The 22,412-nt window shown below is 63.1% G+C and overlaps 1 protein-coding gene across 2 annotated transcripts in view; it reads left to right on the top strand.

Moving 5' to 3' along the window:
* The window catches only part of FGF12 (fibroblast growth factor 12), a 96,822-nt gene that overhangs the window by 56,063 nt on the left and 18,347 nt on the right, over window positions 1–22,412 (top strand). For both annotated transcript variants that reach the window (XM_044421122.1, XM_044421121.1), the window contains exon 3: window positions 8,638–8,741. In XM_044421122.1, the coding sequence (XP_044277057.1) occupies window positions 8,638–8,741 (104 nt within the window). The remainder of the gene's footprint in view (window positions 1–8,637; window positions 8,742–22,412) is intronic.

Raw genomic sequence — 22,412 nt, 5'->3', positions numbered from 1 at the left:
CCTGCCCCTGTGCCCCGTGCCTGCGCCCCGGCAGCCGGCTCCCGGCCGGGGATCGCAGACACGCCGCCACGTCCGTGGCCAGACCCTCGTCACTTGCGTGGATGCGGTCGAGGCAGCGTAGGTGGCGTCCAGAGAGGGCCGCCCTGCCCCTTGGCGCTGTTATTCACCGTTATCCCTATCACGATCAGTTTCAAGAAAGCAGACCCAGAAACAGAAACGGCGACCGTGGCCCTGGAATCTTGCTAGGGGTGGGCACACGGTGCTGCCCCTCCCGGAAGGTGCTTTCCCGTCCGCTTGGCTCCGTGTCTCCCCACGGGAACCCCCTGAGGAGGGGCCCGGGCTAGAAGCACTTCGTGGGCAGAGCCACGCGGGGGAGGGCTCTCCACCCGAGGCTCTGGAGCGGTCTTGGGCCGGGCTGTGAGGGCTGCTCTGCGGGCCCGCCAGGTGGGTTCTGGTCAAGCCAGCGGAGAAAGTGGGTGGCACCTTCTGTTCCCCGCAATCCCTGGGGGTTGAACCGTGAGTCAGGATCGTGGGCTCAGGATCCCCGGTGGCTTGCTTCACCTGGCTGGGCAATCCTGGATCCGCCTCCGTGCTGGAGATCGGGTGCCGGTACAGCTCAGGTCGAGACCCAGAAGGACGCCTGGACAGGCCGGTGCGAGTGTGAGGACCGCGGAAGCACGCCGTCCACCTTCTGCACCCCTGCCGAGGCAGGCGGACATCGCCTCCCCTTGGCGCGGCCACTCGGCCCTCGTGCTCCGGGGCAAGCTTGGGGCCCCCCTCCCGCCTGGCTCCTGCACACCGTGGGCAGTGGTCTGCAGCCGGGAGGGAGCCGTTTCGGGTGCTCCTCGGCTGCCAGCCCCCTCATCTCCGCTTCCCCCACGTGCCCCTGAGCCTGCAGCCGTGCCCCCCACAGGCCTTGGACAGCTTCCCACAGCCCTCCGCCAGAGGTGCAGCCGGATCACGCTGGGACCCCATCCACAGAGCAGGCCCCTCCCGGCCCCCGCCCGCCCCTTCCTGGGGCCTCCTGGCCTGCACCGCCTCCCTTGCTTTGGCCAGCGGCCCTGTGGGCCCTCGGCAGCGGCTCTGCTGGCAGGGGCTGGGGGTGTTGCACCCGGGGCCGCAGGCTGCCCACCTCTGCTGGAGGCAGAGGACGCGGGGCCGGCGTTTCTGCCCTAGAGCCCAGCCTGGCTCTGCCTCCGTGCGGCGGGTCAGCTCCTCCCATCCGCTCCGGCCCTGCCGCCGGGCGACTGGGTCGTGACCCGGGGTGTTCGCCTGGCGGCCTGTCCCTCCAGCCCCCCCGTCCTGCTTGCCCGCCGTTTCGCCTGCTCTCTGGCTGTCGAGTCCCTTGCAGGGTCGGCCAACCTCGGCCCTCCAGGTGCACAGCGCCCATCATCCCTCTTGGTGCCTGTGCTGGCCGAGGCTGCCGGGAGGCGATGATGGAAGCCCCGGGAAAAGCGGCAGTGGCGCAGCCCCGCTTTGCCCCCCCCCCCCCCCCCGGCCGTGGGGCTGGCTGATGCGGCGTGTGCCCTGTGCCCGGGAAATTCCCTCCGCGGCCAGGCCTGGGGACCTGAAGGGCCGCCCTGGGGGCCGGGCCATCTTGCCCCCTCTGTGCCAAGGGTGACTGAAGGAAACGCAGGGGGAGATGGGGAGCCGTGGGGCGCCCTTCGGGGGCTGCGAGTGGCAGGGGACGTGGCTGCGGGCCGACCCACACTAAGCAGACGCGGAGGGCCCAGTGGGGCGGGAGCCCTTCCGGCACATCCGGTGTGGCGCCAGGTTTCTAGTATTTAAATAAGGGGGGCTGCTAATATTTAATTAGTTTTTGAAACTAATTATCTACTGTGTGCATCTTTTAATGCGTCTGCTCTGGGGAGGCTCATGAGATTTTTCCTCATGAGGCTCCAGGTTGGCGGTGTCCAGGCGGCATTTTGCAGAGCAGGGTCCGACCACGGTGGCTCTCGGGTTAGCACAAGGAAGGCACATCCAGCCACGGCCCGTCTCTGGGCGCCCCGCTGCGGCCCGCTGGCTTCTGGGGCCTTCCGGGGGGGGGGGGGGCAGGATTCCTTCGTGGGCCGGTGCCTGTGGCGGGCGCTCCAGGTGGCCCCGTGCTGCCCCCTCCTGGCCGGGAGCAGAGCTGCACGTGTGTTGGCTGCTGCAGGCCGCAGGGGGAGGGGGCGGGGGGGGCAAGGGCAATAGGCTGCTGGATTAGTGGCTGCCCCTTCGATCCCGCGGGTTTCTTCCCATCGTTCTTGGTACTATTTACGAGCATCATCACGACAAGGAAGAAGATGCTTCTTCCGTTTCCACGCAGGAGCTGCAGCTCCCCGGGTGGTTTACAGCATCCAGAAAGTACAAGATAAAATGCAGACGACAATCAAACATAAACATTTCACTACAGAGATTCTAAAAACGCGGCTTGCACTCAAATAGCTAAGCCACGTTCATAAAGCTCGGCCTGCCAAGCCATCCCCACGTGCTGTTTGGAGCGTGCCAATGCCTTGAACCGGAGGGCAGCCTTACCCGGGGGGGGGGGCAGGGGGGCGAGCGGCCCCGGGCGGGACTGCTGCGGAGAAGGCCTCTCCCGCATCCCCAGAGGCACCTGCCGTGCCGGAAGCGGCTGGAGGAGCGCCGCGTCCAGGTCAGTGGCAGCTGCAGGGGACGGAGGGCTGTACCACATGGCGGGATGGGCCATGGCAGGCATGTCAAGAGCCGAGCCGGCTGGAGCCAGGGGTCAGGCTAGATGGCCCGGGAGCCCGCTTCCGCCTTGCTCTGTTTCTGTGGCCCCAGAAGGACGTAGAGTTGGCACTGGGGGCCTCCATGGGAGCTTGTCCCATAACTCCCCCCCCCCACACTGAGCAGGTCTGCCTCTTCACTGTCCCCAGCCAAATCTCTTGCCGGTGGCAGCCAAAGGCAGCCCCGGAGCTCGAGCTCTGCGGCTGGGAGAGGCGTCCCCACAGGCCCCGCGGCCCAGCCAAGCCATGCGGGGCCCTGCAGGTCGAAACCAGCACCCTGAGCCGGGCGTGGAAGCCGATCGGCAGCCGGTGCCAGCCGGGCCGGATTGGTGTTGCGCGACCTGACCAGCTGCCCAGACCTTGTGCCCCCTGCCCTGCTTAGAGGCAGCGCCCCGACCCCTGGGGAAAGTGTTGAGGGAGCCCCCTCCTGGTCGGGGGCCTGGCTGGAGGGGGAGTGGGCGGAGAGGCCCCTGCGTGGCCCCTGCGGGCAGGAGCTGCCTCGCGCCACCCCTGCAGGCGCTCCCAGTGAAGGAGAGTGAGGTGGAGAGCTCTGTGGGCGGTGCTCCCGGGCCGGGGACGGAGCTGCACCCATGCCCCTCTCTCCCTGCCCACCTGCCCCCGCCTCTTGGCTTGCACCAGAGAGAGGCTGCGGGGGGCTATGGAAGGCAGCCTGTGGGGTGGGGCAGGGCGGGGCGGGGAAGGGGAGCCCCGGCCCCCTTCCCAGCCTCTCGGGCGTCCCCGAGGCGCCTGCTCCAGCTCGCTGCTTCTTGGCCCGCCTGGGACCTGCTTGGGGGCGCTGGCCGCCCTCCTGTGCCGTGCCCAAGGCTTCTGCTCAGCTGCCCCAGAGATGAGAACAGAGGCAGCACAGGAAGGAGGCTGCCCTGGCGGCCGGCGCACAAGAGCGGGTGTGCACAGGCGGCCTCCGAGTGAGGCACCTGGAGCCCTCGCGCCTGGCTGCGTCCCCAGCGCTGATCCCAGAAGGCTCCTGCACAGGAGCCCCTCGCAGTCGGCCTTCCAAGCCCACCTCCAGGGAAATGCTCGCCTCCGCTTGCTCACCCCCCCAGAGCACACTGGGGAGGTTGCCCCATGGAGCGGCTCCTCCCGAAAGGGGAGAACACCGTTTATGGTGGGAGGGTCGGAAGAGCTGCCCTCCCCCCCGCCCAGCCTCCTCTTCCCACAGCGGCCAGCCAGCTGCTGTTAGGAAGTCCGCACTTCCACTGAAGTGCTGCCCATGTTCCCCAGCAAACGGCATACCGCCGCAGGGTTCTTCTGACACTGTGGCGAAGCTGGAGCCCCCGTGGCCAGTAGCCGCCGGGAGCTCCCCGTGTTGCTCGCGAGAGCTGCGGCCAGGCCTGGGCTGCTCGGGGTTTGGGGCCGCCTTGGCCCCCGCCCAGGCTGCCGTGCGTGTGAGAAGCAGCCCCTGGAGCACTCTGGAGGCACCGATTCGATCCCTTTCGGCGCTGTGGCCTTTTGGGGCTCTGTGGTGCGCTGCGCACTCGGTGGCATCAAGCGCTGTGCTGGAAAGTGCTCAGTGGGACGTGGGAAGCAGCTTCCACCGGGCTTGTGGAAACGAGTGTCCGTCCGCCCCGCTGTCTTCCGCGAGCGGCTGGGGCAGCTGAGGGGGCAGGGGCCGTAAGGCCGTGCTCTGGGGCAAATGCATTTCGCTGTGCTGGCCCCGGGCACACGCCTCGGGCTTGCTGCTGAACGGGCCCTGACTCGCAGGCGAGGGGCTGGGGCTGGGGCTGGGGGCTGCAGCAGGCAGCCCTGAAAGTGGACTGCCCCCTGCAACTCTTTGAGGCAGCCCTTTGTCACAAGACGGATGGGTGGCGGGAGTGACGGATGGCAGCCATTTGCCTTCATTATCTGCAGTGATGTGCTCAATTTTTTTTTCAGTCAAAAGCGCTTATAAATAGACCTGCTAATTGCCAAGCTCTGGGCATGCTGGTGCGGCACGAGGGCCGGGCCGGGAGCACGGCCCTCTTTGCAGAACCCGGAATTCGATTAGCGCCTCTGGCCCAACTCCCAGCGCTGCTTCTGGAGCGGTCCTTAAAGGCACGTGCTGGGGATCTGCACTGGACCCCCCCCCCCTTTCGAATTGCTCAGGTGCCCAAGCAGCCCTTCCTCCAGGGAGGCCCAGCAGAGGGCGGTTTCTCTGGCCATTTTAGTGAATTCTCCCTCCTCGGTGCCGGTGCCGGTGCGGGACGCGCTCGGTTGGCAGCTCTGTGGGCCGGAACCGCCTCACCAGCTGCTTCCTGGGCCCTGGTGGACTTGGCCCCAAACCGGAGGCTCTGTGGGGCAGGCTCTGGCAGCCCCTCTCGCTTGAGCACAGGGCAAGCCCAGGGGCGGCGGCAGCAGGTGGAGCCGCTCGCACGTGGCCTGGTGCCGTGTTCGCAGCCATTCTGGCTCAGTGGCCGGGGGGACGTGGTGTTGGCACGGGCCAGCCAGCTTGAGCGAGCCAGTTCTGGTCACGGCAGCTGTAAATGCAGAAACATAAACAGCGCGAGTCAGAAGGGGTCTCCAGGGTCATCTAGCCTGACCCCCAGCTCCAGCCGGCTCTGCTCACGACATGCCCACCATGTGCATGTGCAGCCTATCCTTGAACACCCACACCGATGGGGCCTCAACGACCCCCCGTGGAGGCCATGTGACAAAACAGATATTGTCACAGAATCATAGCTCAGTAGAGTTGGGAGGAGCCATGAAGGCCATCCAGTTCAACCCCTGCCATTGCAGGACACAATGTGACACCATCCCACCCAGGTGGCTGCCCAGTTTCCTTCTGAATGCCTTCAGTGAGGGAGAGCCCCCCACCTCCCCAGGCAGCCGGTTCCACTGCCGTGTTGCTCTGACCGTGAGGAAGCTCTTCCTGATGCCCAGCCTGAATCTGGGCTGTCACAGCTCAACTTGATTCTTCCGTGTCCTGCACTCTGGCATCAGCGAGAAGAGATCTTGGCCTTCCTCTCTGTGACAGCATTTGAGGGACTGCTAGAGAGATATCATGTCCCCCCTCAGCCTCCTCTTCTCAAGACTGGACATGCCCAGTTCTCCCAGTCTCTCCTCATGGGGCAGTGTTCCAAACCCTGGGTCATTTCTGTTGCCCTCCTCTGGTCCCTTTCCGATTTTTCTGCACCTTTCTTAAATCTTGGTGCCCAGAACTGGACACGGTATTCCAGGTGAGGTCTGACTAGTGCGGAGTGTAGGGGAACTACTACTTCTCATGATTTGGAAGTAATACTTCTGTTAACACATCCCAGAATAGCATTTACCCTTTTGGCAGCTGCATTGCATTGTTAGCTCATGTTTAGCCTATTGTCCACAATCACTCCAAGGTCTTTTCCTTTTTCGGTTCTGCTGAGCCACATATTCTCCATCTATCGATGCGTCTGGTTTCTCTTTCCCTGGTGGAGGACTTGGCACTTGTCCCTACAGACTCTCATGCTGTTGCTTTCAGCCCAGTGTTCAAGTGTATCAAGATCGCCCTGGATCTTCATTGTGTCTTTTAGGGTGTTTGCTATTCCACCCAGTTTTGCATCATCTGCAAATCTGATTCTCTTTCCTTGCTCTTCCTCATCAAAATCATTAATAAAGATGTTGAAGAGCACCGGGCCCAGCACTGGAACGGAACTCGGCCTCCCTCTTTGGGACAGCCTTTGAGGGATTCATAGAGGGAGATGAAGTCCCCGCTCAGCCTTCTCTTCTCAAGGCCGAACCTGCCCAGTTCTCTCAGTGTCTCCTCACAGGGCAGCGTTTCCAAACCCCGGTTCACTGGAAAGAGTGCAGAAATGGGCAACGGATACGGGCAGGCCCCTCCGGGGGGGCGGGGGGCAGCTGTCAGCCCCTGGAAAAGGGCCAGTAAGCAGCAAGATGTCCATGCCAAACAAGATGGCACGTGGGGTGGAGAAAGTGGGGAAGGAGCCGGTTTCTCCCTCCCCCCTAACATGCGAGCCCAACGGCTGAGGCCGATCTGTGGGAGATTCGGGGCAGACCCACGGAGGGAGCCCCTCACCCAGCGCAGCGCCGAGCGATGGGCTTCCATGCGATGTGGCGAGGGCTCCCGCCTGGCAGGGCTCAAAGCGGACTGGCAGATTTGGGGCGTGGGGGAGGCTGTGCATGGCTCCCGGCCCCGGAGCACCCAGCTGCCCAAAGCGCCGCTCCCCCCGGGGGTCTCCCTCCCAGCTGTGGGGTCCGGCTGCCGGGGCCCTCCAGCCATGGCCCCCCGAGCACAGGGCCGCCTCCCTGGCTGTGGAAGCCCCTGCCCTGGGAGGGGGCGCGCCCCAGTGCTCGTTGGGTCCAGAACCGGTTCCTTTTGGATGGGCTTTGCTGCTGCAGTGGCTTAATTTAACTCATGTATTGATAGTTGCAGCTTTTTCATGTTCTTTTCTCACAGCAGGGCTTTTAGTCTGGCAATTTAGTTTTAATGATATAATGTTATGTTTTTGTGTTTGTGTTTAGGGCTCATTAGCTATTTTGCACAACTTGGGGTTTTTTTGTGGGGGGGAGAAGCATGGTGTCCCTTTTTGCAAATAAAGAACTGAGGAAGGAGAGGTCTGCTGTCTGGATTTCACCTGGATTTACTCAGTAGGAGGCAGGGCTTCTATCAGGGCTCACGAGTTCCAAGGCATAGAGTTGATTGGCAGGCACGTTTTAATCTTACTAAAACTTAATTTTCATTTTATGCACTCCAATTAATTAACAAACGTGAAACCCAGCAGCCTTATTAGTTCCCCGGGGTTTGATGGGTTGCGCGAATCTGATGCTGGCGCCCTGCTGACCTCGGGGTCGGCCCGTCCTGCGGCTGCTGCAGAGAAGGCTGGGCCAGCCCCACACACGCGGCCCACGGCACCCGTGCCCTGCTCAGACGGATGCCTCGGCCTCGCTTCGGATGTGGAGCCCTGAGCTGGGCCCCACACGTGACAGGAGGCACGCAAGGGCTGAGAAGGTGCTGGAGGGGCAGCCCACACGGGCCGGGGCTGCAAGGCGAGCGCCCAACAGCCTGGAAGAAGGGAGGCAGGCGAGGCGGGAGGCCCAGGGCAGAGCCGAGGAGGCCACTCTCCGTGGCCGAACTGGAATCCGCTGCCATGGGAACCGCGGGAGGCTGCTAATCCGGGCGGCTTTGGAAAGGGGCTGGGCGGCTGCATGGGGGAGGAGGCCGCCCGTGGCTACTGGCCGTGTGGGCTACCTGCGGCCTCCTCCGCTGGAGGCGGCCAGCCCGCATGCACCCGTTGCCGAGGGGCTCGGGCAGGAGGAGGTCTTGTGCCCCTCCCACGGGAGGGATCCTGGGCAGCTGCTTGGCCACCGTGTGCCCGGAGGGCTGGACCGGGTGGGCCTCGGGGTGCCCCACAGGGCTTTTCCCGTGTTCTCACACGACATGGCAGGGGGGCACGGGACGATGCCCCGTGTGGGGGACACAGACACGAGGCGCTCCTCTCGCTGCATTGGCACCCGAAGGGGCCACCCCGTGAGGCCGCAGGCTGGGAGGTGCGAGGCAGGCGAGAGCACGGGCCTCGGCGCCCAGCGCGGGGGCCTGAGGAAGTCGCTGGCCCAGGAGGCCTTCTGGCCACGAGGGGAGGCTGGCCAGTGCGTGGTGGGCTGGCCGGTCCCCATGGCTGCACTCTGCCCGGAGGGGTTGGCCGCGTGCCTCTGCCTGCCAGGGGCTGCCGCCGCCCCTGTTCCTGCGCCTGGGTGGCCGCCAGGCCAGCAGCCTGCTGCGTGGGAAGGCGCTTCTCATGTTCATGGGCTGGAGTGTGCCGGGTGGCCCTTCCCTGCAGGGTGTCCTCTGGCTGTGCTGGCTGGGGAGGCGGGCAGGGCCCGGGCAGACGAGGGCGGGAGAGCCGGGGCTAAGCTGGGTGGCTCTGCCCTGCTTCCTGCACGCGGACTCACTCCCTCCCCCCCCCCGTCTCTCCTGCAGCCCTCTTCAACCTGATCCCAGTGGGCCTGCGCGTGGTGGCCATCCAGGGTGTGAAGGCAGGCCTGTACGTGGCCATGAACGCCGAGGGGTACCTCTACAGCTCCGTAAGTTCCCTCCGCTCTCGGTGGGCCGGGCCGGCCAGCTTTGCGGGGGTGGGGGTTGGCCGTTCTTCGTGGGGATTCATGTGGGGGATGTCGGAGCGCTGCTCCTTGCGGTGGGGCGAATGCTGCTCTGAAAGGCGGCCTCGCGCTCCGGGTGCCTTCGAAAGGGATGCCGGTGGGTCCGGAGACCGTGGATGCGGGATTGCGGCAGAGAGCTGCTCTGGAATTGGGGGCGTGGCGTGGCGTGGCGTGTGGGTGGCAGCACCCGCGTGGGCCACGCGCACCTGTCTGGCCTGAGTCCGGCTGGTGGAAGGCAGGGAGTCGTCCTCCCGCCCGCCTCCCTCCTGCTGGCTCCGGGGCAGCGAAGGGACATCGTGCAGTGGCGGGCTCGATCGGCGTGGTACGGACTGAGAGGACGCCAGTCCCGCGACCTGCTTCTCCACCTCCAGATAACGCCTGAAAACCCTCCCAGCCAAGGGTTCTTCGGCCAAGTGTCCCTGGCATCTCCGATCGATGGATCGGCCTGGCCTGGGGTTCGCTCGCCCCCAGAGCAGCTGGTACTGCAAGGACTGGTGCGCTGCGGCCTGGCCCTCGTCTGCATGCGGTGGCGCCGCCCTGAATTAGCATATAGATTGCCTGTAATCCGGAGGAGTTCGGCGCAGGATGGGTGCCTGCCGAGCCGCCCCTCCATGCTGCCGCAGGAGCCGGGCCCCTCGGAGGGCGGCTAGCTCGCTCAGGACGCGGTGCAGGGCGGGGGGCGAAGCCGCTTGGCAAATCGCCCTCCGCTGTCACCGCATGGATTCCGTGCAACAGGCCGGTTCCCTTTGGAGCCCGCACAGGTTTCGGGGGGGGGGGCAGGATGCCTCGCACATACATCGAGCGGAATTGAATCTGCGGCCCGCGATCGGCCGGCCACGGGGTGGTCTCATGCGCCATGAGCCCGATGGAGAGTCCAATGGCCCGGCAGCGCCTCACGATTAACCCGCGTCAATCACTCGCCGCATCGGGAGGAAGGTGAGGCGAGGGACGCGCTCGGGGTGCAGGGCGATTCTAGGGGGAAAATTACAGTAAAAAGCCTAATAAAACCTGTCAATTTGACTAATTCCAGCCCAATTGCTTTTTAAAAGTGGCATGAAAGGCCACAGGGAGGTTATTCATCAGGGACTCGTTTAAAATAAATAATTGATTCTTGCTGATTTATTAACCAGGGCCATCCGCTCGCTCGTAATGTGTTCACGCTTCACTTGATTGCTGCCTGATTAAAGCTGTTATTAAGGTGCGCACTGGCCCACTCTGCCTCCCGAGCGCGGCGCGTGCCTGGGAGAGTCCCGCTTGTTTACATCGCTGGACGCCCGGCGGGCCAGGTCCCGTTGAAGGCAGCGCAGCTTGCTTCCGAGTAGGCACGCGCAGGGTCGCACGGCAGCGGGCGGCGCTCGGGGCTCGTTTCTGTTCCCGTGGAAGCAGCTCGCTTGGTTTACGGCCCTTTCGTGCTGTCCTTCGGGGTGGGTGAAGGGTGCGAAAGATGCAGCAGCGACACCGGCGTCCTCGAATGGGGCTCGTCATGGGAAGAGGCACGTGCAGGGCCATTGCTGTGCGTGGCCGCTGGCCCTCCCACCTCCCTGCCCTCAGAGCCCCCGGCTGAGACTGGCCCTTGCGCGCCCGAGGTGAAGGATGCTGGGCTGCCCCCCCTGGCTGGAGGGGGCGGGGGGAGGATGCTGGGAAGGGGGTGACTGCACCCTTCCTCCCCCATATGCTGGCTTTCTACCTACAGGGATATTCGGGGGCGGGGTATTTTTGTCTTTACCTTGGGGAACATTTAAATACTAGATGCTCCTACAGGCACCCGGCATTGGATCGGTGCGTTCCATGCGAAGCCTGAACATCTCTGGCAAGCGGAAGTTGTGGAAAAAGGAAGGGGGGTCAGGGTGGATGGGGAGGGGGTGTGCCGCTTGGCCCCCCAGGGCAGGGGGCGCCCTTCCTTTTCCCGCCAAGTCCAGTTGTGTTCGCAGTGTGCCTTTGGCGCTCCTTGGGCTTCGGTGGCCTGGTTCACACGTAATGCCAAACCAGAGCGTGGGTGTCGCTGAACCTTGGCTTGTCCGCACGCCTTGCTCTGCGGTTCAAGCATAACCAGGAGGAGAGCCTGTGGTTCGCGAACTCTGGGTTTTTCATGGCTACCCACTTGTAATTAAACCGTGATGTGTGTTGTAACCGCAACAATGGAGCAGCGACTCGCAATTCAACCCAGATGTGACCCGCCCCCTCGGCTGTTGTTCCGGCTTAACTTGGCCTGTTCCCGGAAAGCTTCCCCCCACACGGCCCCTGCCTTGTTGCAAGGCACGGCACTTGGCACCTCTTGTCCGGGTGGGCGAACTTCTCTTGCGGACCATCTTCCGGGCCATGCCCCACCCCCAGCTGATTGACATGGGGCGCTTCCTCTCTTCCCCTGTGCAGGCGACTCTTTTCACGTGCTCAGAGGCCTGGTTAGCTCTGCCTTCCGATCGCTGCTGCCAGTGCTCCTTCTGCCTGCTTTGCAACTGTCTCAAAGCCCCTGTGCTCCCCGCTTTCCTCCTCACGTTTCTAGGGGTGCCAGTTTGGGGATTGCCGGTATTTTGCAGGGGGCAGAAACGAGCCGAGGCACAGCTGTGGGAGGCGGGGGGGGTGCTGCTGGGGGCAGGTTTGCGTGGGGAAAGGGGGCTGGGGGATCTTGGCAGAGCGGCTGCAGCGCATGCCCGGATGCCCTCGCTGCACACTGACAAGGACCCTGAGTTTGGGGGGTCAGCGAGGACAGTCAGCCACTGTGCCCCCCCTGGGCAGTTTGGCCCCGCACGTGCTTCTGCCCCTTCTGCAGTCACCCGTTTCGGGGGCCGTTCAGAGCAGAGCAATTCCGGATCGGCTTTGGATTGAGCCGCTTGCCTGAGAGAGTCTCTGGGTTATATCATCTTGTATGGCTGCAGTTTCAGTCTCTCAAAACAGGCTCCCTCGAGAAGGGTCACTCTTGAGACGCGCTGGGAATGCAGGGCAGGCCCTGCCCCTCAGCAGCTGCCACACTGCCCCCCTGCTGCCCACGCGTCGGCTGCCCACTCCCCCCACCCCGGGCCACCTGCCCGGGGACCTGCGGGAGTGAGGTGGCCAGAAGTGGCCCCAGCCAGTCGGACAGCGGCTCCACCTCGCAGGGGCTCCCCAGTCCTTCTGGCGGGAGTCTCTCCTGGAAGTGCCTGGAGCAGGGACCTCGGAAGAGACTCCTGGGTCACGCGGGGTCCCTTCACAGAGCAACCAGCCAGCCCCCCGCAGGACCCCGCGGGCAGGAAGGGGGGGCAGCTCCTGGCAGCTGGTGCACGGTGGCGCCCCTTGCCGCTCTCGGAGGGGTGTCGCGCCGTCGGGGCTGGTGGCCACCAACGGCTGCGTCCACTTGCAGGGACATGCCTAGCCCTCACTGAAGCTGTCTGAGCTGGTGGGCATCACTGCGCTGTGCCCCCTGCGCTCCCCCGGCCCACCTTGCGCGGTGCCCTCTTCGGGCACGGGTCTCGCATTCCGTGCCCCCCCTCCCCTCGCTCTGGCCCTGCCCAGCTCTGCCCTGCCCACCTTTTTCCCAGCATGAGGAGCCCTGGTGCACCGTGGTCCCAGCACCTTCGGCTGTGTGAGTGTTCACTCCGCCAAGCCGCAGCCTGGCCCTGGGTGCCGGGGCCCGCTCCTGCTCCCCCGGCCGTGCTTCAAGGGCTGCTTCACGCGGGGGCCTGGGGGTGGCGGGGGGCGGCTGCACCCAGAGCTCCGGCCAGGCACGTCCTCACAGCCGGCTGCAGCTCCCCTGAGCGCCTGCCAGGGCCCCCCCGCCCTGCCCCACCAGCAGGCAGCCACCTCTCCCAGGGCAGGGCTTGGATCCGGGGCTCCCGCCCCTCCCACGACGATCCCCTTCGCCCCCAGCCGAGTCCCTGAGCAGGGCTGAAGAGTCGAGGGCCGTGGCGCTTCTCCCTTTGTGTCTTGCGTCGCTGGTTAAGCTGCGAGAGAAATAGAGGACCCTTCTGAGCGCTAAAAAAACCCTCTGGAAACACCCAGGGGCATTTCCGGGAAGCCAGGCCCCCGTCCGTCGTTTCTGTGCTTTTAATCAGAACCTCTTTTCTGCTGGCGTGCCGTCCCCAGCTGCCTATCTTCAGCCCCAAATTCCATTTGAGTAGGCAAAGTGTAATTAAATTATTTAGTGGAAGTGGTTTGAAAAGCGAAGCGCACGAGCTGCAGTATTAAAGCCCCCCCCCTCCGACGGGCTGGTGTGTGTGGAGCAGGTTGCAGGATGCAGCTGTGCGATGCACTCCAGAGCTTGTTGCTAATAAAGGCACGGGGGGGGGGGGGCCCCCCCCGGGTGTGTGTGTGTGTGTGTGTGTAAGAGCTCAGAAGGATGCTCATGGCCAGGCGTGTCGCTGGGACAGCTTCCCTCTCCGGTCAGCTCAGCCTCTTCATTCGGCTCCACCAGCCTGCCTGATCACCGGCAGCTATGGGGGGGGCCAGCTGTGGCTTGGCGAAGGCTCCCCCTCTCCCGGCCGCGTCAGACGTCCTTGCTCGCCTCCTCTCCCCACATTCGAGGTGGAGCAGGGCGCCCGGGTCTCCATTCCTCGCAAGCCGGGGCGCTCCTGGGCATCGGGGGGGGGGGGGTTGCATGTGTCAGGAGCAGATGAGGAGCGACTCTGGGCAGCCCCCACTGCGGCCGGCAAGCAACCCTGGGTCAGCCGCCATGCAGCAGCCCCTCCCAACGCGGCGCCCGCCAGATGTTCCGCACCGCAGCGCCCAGTGCTCGCAGTGGCCGCACGGGAATGCCACTCAGGCCCCAGGCAGGGAGGCCGCTGGTCAGAACAGCGTGAATCGGACCTGCAGCCCCCCCCCCCCTCGGCATGGCCTGGGACCAGCATCTCTTCGGCAGCCCCTCCCTCCTACGATGCCCCCACCCAGTTCGTAAGATCTGCCAGATAAGCTTTGCTGTGAGTTCTGCTCCGGGGAAGATTCATCTTCGGGCCGGGCCTTTCCCAGCCGGCCCTGCGGCTTTTTAGTTCGCTCTGCGGCGGCGTGTACCTAGGAAGGGCTTCCGGCTCGGCCCTCTCGGCCTGTTCCTTGGACTCAGCAGTAGCTCGCCATTCCTGGAACTCTGCGCCGGGGTTCAGACAACACGATAACTGGCCCAGGAAAGCCAGGAAGATAAACTGAGGTTTGTTGTGAAGGTTGGGGTTGGGGGGTGGGGTGGGGTGGCTGCATCTGTGCAGGGTCTTAAATCGGTGTTAAAAGAAGCAGGGGTGGCTCCGAGCCCCTCCGGGGAAGGGACCCTGGAGGCAGTGGGGGAACGCAGGCCGGGTGCGGCCAGGCTGAGCCGGGAAGCTTGCCCAGAGCGCCCCAGGACGGGCGCGGGAAGGCGTGGAGATTGGAGGGGGAGAGTTCTCTTTCCGTTGGGTGTGCAGGTTTGGGGAGAGTTACTCGGGTCCAGGGGGCTTGGGGGGATGCCGGGATGCCCCTGGGTGGTGCCCGGGGGGCTGGAGGGCCGGCCCCGATGGCTCAGAGTGGGGCGTTTAGGGCCATAGCAGCCCCTTTGGGAGCTTTCTCCCCTTTCCTGTGCTGGCCTCTGGGGTTTCGGTGCCTCCAGGAAACACGCCTTTGTCTGCATGCAGTAAAATGCACGATATTCAGTGATCACCTGCACTGCATTGTGTCACTGCTTCACCTTTGGTTTCAGTGTCAGTGATTCCTTAATGCGAGTAGAGAAATGGGGCAGGCGGGGACGGGCAGGGCAGCAGGCGAGAGCAGGCGAGCTTGTGAGGGGCTCGGGTGGCCGCTGCGCCTCTCCTCCCCTGTCAAAATGCACGCAGCTCCGCCGTCTTTTGTGGGGCTGCCCTCTGACGCGCAGGGCACGCAGCCCTCCGGGTCCGGCTCGGTGTTCCTCGGCCGGGTGGTGGGCTGGCCGAAGGGGCCGCTTAGCTCCGTGAGTGGAAGCGCTGGCCTTGAGCCGGATCCCTGGGCAGGGAGCTGTGCTGCTCCCCCCACAGTTCCTTGAGGCTTTGGAATTGCGGAACCAATCCGGGATCTCTAGGTGTAGTGGAAAGACGCAGCCACACGGCAGCGGTGCGGCTGTGTCCAAGCAGATCGTTGTGGAGTCCTGCTCTTGGCAGGGAGCCAGCAAGATACGGTGGGCAGGAAGCATCTGTAGCTTTCTTCTCTCGGCCCCGTGCATAGAATCACGAAAGCGGAGGGGTCCCAGGGGTCATCTTGTCCAGCCCCCTCCGGCTCAGGACATCTACTTCCACACCCGTCCCCGTCACATGGTTGCCTCGAGAGCGAGAACGGGGCCTCTGGAGGAAGCCAGAACAGACGTGGCCTGTCCACCGCGGGCGGCCCCGGCGCTTGCAGGCGGCTCTCAGAACCCCTCTCCGTTGTCCCTTGTCCAGGCTCAGGTGCGCCCAATCCCGCATGCCTTCCCGCAGCACTGGGCCTCGGGCCTCTCACCAGCGCTGTGGGCGGTCCGGTCCTGGGAGGACACAGATGGTTTCCGCTCATAAATGGTGCAGCCCCCACCTGCGCCAACCCGAGCGGTTCTTCAGGGAAGGCATCCATGCCAGGAACGCGCTTTTGCATTCAAACATATGCACCCACTTCCAGAATGCATGTTTGCACATACGTGTGCGTTGCCACACCTACAAATTCCCCCACCCACAGGTTCACGCTTTTGCTTGTGGGGAAGGTAAATCTTTTGTATCAGGAAAATATTCATTTTGGAGAAGTCTGTCTGTTGCAACTGAGAGAAATGGGCCCTTTGTGGAATGTGCCTCTCCCCCAGCTCTTAACACGAGTGACGGCTGCTCCCAGGAATGCAAAGCAAGTGAAACGAGCATCAAGGGACCGTGCGGAGCGCCGGAGTGCCACTCCTCGCCCATCCCCGCTCAGCGCAGGCCGGCTGTCGGTCGCCTTGGACTGCCGTGCCCAGGGCTGGACCCGGGAAGGGCTGCCGAGCGCCCCGCAGCCCTCGCGAGCGTCGCCGGAGGAGCCTCCGTGGCTTTCCACTCGGGACGCTGTCGACGCTCAGACCTGCAGTCCCGGCATCTTAGGTCGTCTCGTTCCGGCTGTGCCTCGTTCGTCTCCCTGGTCCAGCCGAGGAGGAAGGGTAGCGGCTGCCAGCACCAGAAAAAGGCATCCTTGTTTCCTCCACGGTGCCTGCCATGTCGAGCCCCTTGGCATTCAGCAGTCGGATGGCCAGACGAGTATCGCCGTCCCTACTGCTTCTCCTGCTGAAATGTCAGAAGGATCCATAACTCCTTGCTCTGCTCTCGAATTTTGCAGAGTCCCACATTTATCTCAGTCTGCAGATAAGCGAGAACCTGATAAGGGAAGGCCCCCTGTGCAATGCGTCCCAGTAATGAGACAGAACATCCCTGGAATGCATTCAAATGAGAGAGAGGACGGGGGGCGGGGGTGGGGAGAGCCTACTTCACTCATTCTTACAGCCGAATCTGCGTGCCGCTGTTCCAGAATTCCGCCTGCTTTCTTCCACTGCTCCCGTCCATGCCCTTCGTGGAAGCCAAGGGCGCATGGTTTTGGTGTTTCAGGCTAAACGTGGCATTCCTACTGGCAGCATTTTGGGGTTGGGGGATGAAAACAGCTGTATGCACACACGGCAATTTCTGGATTGCATTGAGGGATCCGAATTTGCTTCCCTCTGGACTGGGACTCTTTGAGAGTGACCTTTCTGGAAGGGAGTGTCGCACGCCGGAGGACACCTGCCCTGGGCATCTGGCTGGAGGGCGTGTGCCGCACTGGGGTCAGGCGTCCAATCCGTTCTCTCTGCCTGGGTTAGGAATACGGAGTTGCCCGCGTGCCCGAGCCGGGATGGGGCATATCCAGCCCATGCGGCCTTTGCCTCGATGCCCAGAGTCCTCAGGGCCCACCGCTGCGGTGGGAGCACTGCAGCCCCCCGCCGCCTGCGGCCTCCCTCCCCTGGGTGGGAGAGCGCTCCCTGCCTGCGCTCAGCAACACACGGAGTCTGTGGGGACGAGGAGGGTCCCATCCGGGCTGGGGGGACCCTCGCCAGCCATGCGCCAGGGCTTTGGCTTGGAATGAAAGGAGGGAGCATCAGGTGCGGCTCAGCCCAGCCCTGATATGTCTCTTTGGAGAAACGCTCCCTCCCTCTGCACGTCTTTTCTGCTCCCGCTCTGCCTCCTCGATCCATTTCCCAAATTAGGCAGATTTTGAGTGGGTGGGGGGAGTTGCAAGAGGGGTGAGAGTCAGATGAAATCATTGCACAGTTCCTTTCCCCTCTTCTCTGGCAGGAAATAAATCTTCCCCAGAATGTTAATTGCCGCAGTGAGTGTGTGTGGCGAGGGCACGGGGCTCTGCAGTGTGCCAGCCGTGGCTCTTCTCGTGCAGTTCAGGGCCTGCCCTATATTCCGGCAGGCATGCGAGAGGAGGAGTTGTCTGCCGTGGTGGCACAGCTTCTGCAAACACTGACTCGGCAATCGAACGTAAAAATAAAAGCTGTGCCACTGATGTCTGAGCCGGAAGGCTTTCCCTGTGAGTCCTTTCCTCTCCTCTGAAATAGCGCGCTCAGAAGTGTGAGAAGTTCGGTTAGCAAAGTCTCCTGCAGCCCTTAAAGATCGATCCATTCACTGGAAAGACGCTTCTGTGGCGCCCGCTGTACCCGCTGCATTATTCATAGTGGGCTGCGATCCGCAAGAGCTTTTGCCGCATCACCGCACCAGTCCGTAGGGCACGCGAGCCTCATTGCCGTTCTGATCGCCGCAGGGCCCCCCTGGAACGTGTTCAATCAGACAGATGGCTTTGGAAGCGTGGAGAGACGGGGCTGGTGGCATGGGAACAGAGGCGGCCCCTTTGGCAAGCGGATCGGATGGTCGTTTGCCACATACCGAGATTGTCGGCACCACCGTGCAAGGAGAAAGCAAGGGTTTCGTGCTGGCCGGCCGCTTGCCAGCCGTTCCCTGAGCCGCCTGTTTGTGTACTGGCTGGATGTAGGTCACCTTTGTCGTTAGTGAGGAGGAGAGCAGCTCCTCCTCGGTCCTTCCCGCCGGGCTTCCTTCGGGAATGCTGGCACTGCTCCGCATCTCAAAGCTGCGGTGCTCCAGGGATGTGGCGAGGCTTTCCCGGCGCTCGCTTCCACGAAGCCAGGCCCCTCCAGCCGCCTCTCTCTGGCTCTGCCCCGACACTCCGCAATCATTTTAAAAGCTTTCCGGAGTGCTGAAGTCAGGCTGCTGATGGAAACAGGACAAGACAGGAAGATGGAGAAGCGAGCTGCGCCCGCCCCGCTCCCCCCCCCGAGAAAGTGGGGCTTTTCCCTTTTAGGGGGCTGGGGCTCCGTGCAGGATGCATTATTGATGGCGGAGCGTGGGTGCCCCGGCTGCGTGTGCACTTGAGAAGCCACGGCTCCGACCCAGGCGGCAGCGGCTCCTCCCTGCCCAGAGCTTCCCGGGGAGAGGATTCGTGCTGTGTCTTGAGGCAGAGGCTGACTGGTCCGGGAGGGGAGGATGGATCCCAGCGCAGGGCAAAAGGGAAACGGTGCCAGAGTGCTGTAAGGGCAGGAGGAGCAGCGTGGTCGGCCCATGGGAAGGGGAGCGGGGGGGGGGGCTGCCAGAGGGGGCTGGTTGTGACCTGCGGAATTTCATGCGACTTAGCACAGTGGCTGGAGCATATCCGGCTGGGGAAGGGAGATCAGAGTTCATAGGCCCATTTAGCGATGGAGTACACCGGCCGACCTCGGTGATTGTAATGTCAGGATGGAGAATCTGCTCTCATAAGAGTTCTCAAAGCGGAGCAGCAAAAATTCCGTCCTGTTCAGCTACAGAGCAGTAGCAAAACACAGTCCTGGCACACGGTGTCTGTGCAGTCATAAAGTCACTGAGGAGGAGATTCCAAATGTGACCCTGCCAAACGACGCGGCTGCGGAAAGGTCCGGCTTTCGAGCGGACCCTGGAGAAACAGCCTTGGCTCCGTCGATAATTTTAATTAACACCTCTCCCCAGCATCAGGACTGCTTACAAAGGTGTGTTGGCAGCTTTCTTTCCTCTTCGTCCCTCCACATTTTTGAAGTTCGTTAAAAAGCTTTGCAGGGACGGACAAATTAGCGTCATCCCGCCCACGCCCCCTCCCACACCACCAGGAGAGCCACGAGCGGCTCACATTGCCTCCGTTCGAGAAGACGTGCGCTCAGCCCCGGCTCGGGCGCCTTCCCTGAGGGGCGGGCGATCAGGCGCCCAGCACCCAGGCGGGAGCCAGAACACCTGCCATCTGTGCAGGGATTCTGGATGCCTTTCCAGGGGCTGCTGGCCTCCCCCACAGCCGCAGCCTGGTGAAGCAGGCCTGGCAGTGGGGGGAACATGCCCAGGTTGCTGTGGGGCCGGCATGACGTGACCAGGGCAAGCGGGAATCCGTGATTTAGCTCACCACGAGAATGGACATCACTGGCTAGCTGGGAGGGTCCGTGCGGCCTAGGGGTTAGAGCTGCCTTCCCCACGCTGGCACCCTCCGGATTTGTTGGGTTGCTGGCGGGAAGTGATGAGAGTTAAGTTCGGTGTGCACAGAGGGCCCTCAGTTAGGAAGGCTTGGTCCAGGCGTCCAGGTTCGGCGTGGGGAGACCCATGTTCCAGTGACGCTCCATCCAGGAAATGCGCTGTGTGGCCAGCCACTCCAGCATCCCAGCCAGCCCCCCGGGACCAGTGGGTGGAGGAGGGAAGCTGTCCTCGGCCCGGTGCTTTTTGTGGGAAGGCTCGATGAGCTGTCCTGAAATGGACGTAATGACGGGGGTAATTTGCCTGTGCCGTCTGCGGAGATCCGTGGCTGAGGACGCCGCGAGTGGCCTCGGTCGCTCTGGTTTTATTTTTCCAATCATCTCTAATTGAATTTCCCTTTGCTTACCACTTTAAGGCGATTGTAACTCCAGCCACAATTATCATGTACTTAAATGGTTCATCTTAACTTCCTATAGTAACAAAGAATCAGTACAAAAGTTAATCTCCTGCGCTATTTTCAGAAATTCCGTCCCGTGTATATAACTCTCCGTGCCATAACAGCAAAGCATTAGCATGAACACGAGTCTCTGGCCGTATTGTCAAAGATTCCACTCCATTTATATGTAGATTTTTCTATTGTTATTATCCCCATTATAAAGTAACTTGTGCATAGAATAGCTTCCACTTATCATTAATTCTTTGGCTGCCTTACCAGTTACATAATTAGTTACCTAATTAGTTTATTGGTTTTATTTGTCCCTCCCTGCTCCGACTGAGTAAAAATGGCACTCGGAGGCGCGTCCTGCTTCCCACGTGGGATAGCCGGACACCCCGGAGGGCCCAGAGCGGCCAGCTCTGTCCTTTTCCAGTTCTGTGCCTTCCAGAAGCACATATCCTGCCAGCTTCCCCGAGAGAGAGAACGGACAGGCAGTGCCAGACAGCGAAGATCAGCACTGCTTAAAGCAGGCGGGCTGGCAGACCACACGGACACGCGCCCCACCAAGAGCAGCTGGCCGGAAACCCGCTGACCGCAAGGGCCGCGGATGCCTCTCGCGACGCATCGCGGGCATCGCGCTCACCGTGCGGCCCAGGAGCCGAGGCGCCTGCGCAGTCACAGCCGTTCGCGGGACGCGCCTTCGCGTGCCGCCTGGAAGCGAGCGGGCAGGCCGGGGCCTGGCGCGTCTCCGCTGGTGGGGGGCTGACCTGGGCACGGGGCGCCGCCGTCCTCGGCCTGGCTGTCCTCTTTCGTGTGGCAGCAGCAGGAGCGGGGCTGCAGGGGGCAGCCAGCCGGGCCGTGGGGTCCGGCCGGCTGCAGCCTGGACCCCCCAGCTGTCCATGGGCCCTGCGCCTGGAGAGGCCTTCTGCCCAGAACAGAGTCCACTTCTAGCCACAGGCAAGGCGAAGCCTCGCGCGTAATTTCTGATGCTTCGGGCAGGAGCGAGGGAGGGGTGGCCGGATGGAGACAGAAGCTCTCCGTTTGTTTTACCACGGAGGGGCAACGAGTTGCTTCCTTTCAGAGCCCCTGCCAGAATCCGCAATCGTCTTGTGCTTTAATCGCCTTGTCGCCCTGAGAGTAGGCAGGACGGAGCCTCTCGGACGTTTCCAGTCCTTGAAATGTTTAAAAAATCAGAGGTTCCGAGCTCAGGCAGACCCCCCCTCCTGCCCAACTGAGTGCAGCTCCCGAGCCATGCAGGGAACTGCCCGGGAGTACAAGAGCTCCCCCCACCATGACCCCCACACACAAGAGCCCCCCGGTTTTCTATCCGGTCCACTTGGGTTGTATTCAGCTGGTGAGGCACAAATTGTGCAGCTCAGAACCAGCGTTTGAACCAAGCCGTCATCCTTTGAAATCTGCGTTCCTCTGGATCTTGCAGTGGTCTTCTCTGATGAAAACGTTGCACAAAAATGCCTGTATTAGGGAAACCAGCATCCAGGAATGTGCGTATTAGTGAAAATAACACTGGGCACTGCATTATATTAAGAAAGCGGCTTGCAGAAAAAGCATTAACTTGGGGGTGAAGAAACTGCATACGAAAAGGGTGTTACACATTTTCATCCTGGCTATAAAAAAATCGGCAGGCTGGGATGACCGGAACTTGTTCAAAGGCAAAGCTTTGCTTTGTGGTTTCCCACAGAAGATCTGCGGTGGTCTGGGGCTTGTGCCAGGGTGCCCGGGTCCCGCTTCAGGCCGGCCATCAAGGCCGCTTCCAAGGCGGCTGGGTCCGCCTCCGGAGGGACCCGGCTTTGATGGCAGCCCAGCGTGTCCCGGGTCAGCACCGAGGCTCGGTGGCAGACTGGATGGGGGCCAGCGAGTGCGGCCCGTGCCGGGCGGGGAGAGGAGGGGGCTCGCTGCCTGCGCCAGGTGGTGCTGCACGGCCCGGAAGGGTGCGGGGTGCAGCCCGGGGGCTTGGCAGCCCGCTGCCGGCGCTGGACCCTCGGGGCAGCATGGGGGGCTTAAGGCCGCTCGGCCGGCGGCAGCTGTTCCTGGGCAGGGCCAGCCGGGCCACGCGAGAGAAGCGCCGGTCTCCACGGCAGTGGCCCCGGCCCAGCAGGCAGCTCCTTGGTCGAGGGAGTACTGGCTGCCCATTGGCTACTAGCCAGCTCGAAGGCCTCTGGGCTCATGCAGAGGGCCTTCAGGACCGTGGGGCCAGCATCCCTTTTCGGCCTGCCTGGCTGCTGAGGTCCTCGGGCGGGCGCTTCCCTCGCCCCAGCCGGAGCCCCCGGGGAGAGCCCCTTTCTTGGGAACTCCAGGGTGGCCAGGCAGGCCCCAACAGAGCCGTCCCCCCATCCTGCCCCTTTCCAGAAGCCTTCCTGGACTGGCCAGCCCTGTCTTGGTGGTGTCTGCTTCAACATACCGATCGTCTTTGTTTTTATATCGCTGCCCTCTCCGGGATCTGTTTGGGCGGGGGTCCGCATGTGGAGGGCGCAGATGAGGGGGCAGCCTGCTCCGGAGGCCCACCTTACGCGAGCGCAGCGTCCGGCTGGGCACCCCCCGCGGGAGCCTTGGCCCGAGCCACAGAGCGCGGCCAAGCCCCTGGCAGAGCCGCCCCGCTGGCCCTCGCTGCTCGTGGCCTGGAGGGCCGGGACGGGCCCCGCTCCGCCGGCCCCCCGGGATGGGCTCTCCGTGGCTGCCGGGATGGCTGATCGCGGGCAGGGGGGCGCCGAGCCCATTCCTCCTTCGCAGCCCCCA

This window comes from Varanus komodoensis, unplaced genomic scaffold (assembly GCF_004798865.1).
Source record: "Varanus komodoensis strain SLA01 unplaced genomic scaffold, ASM479886v1 scaffold115, whole genome shotgun sequence".
Taxonomy (NCBI): Eukaryota; Metazoa; Chordata; class Lepidosauria; order Squamata; family Varanidae; genus Varanus; species Varanus komodoensis.
Note: the sequence above shows the minus strand (reverse complement) of the source record. Positions and strands in the feature narration are given on the sequence as shown.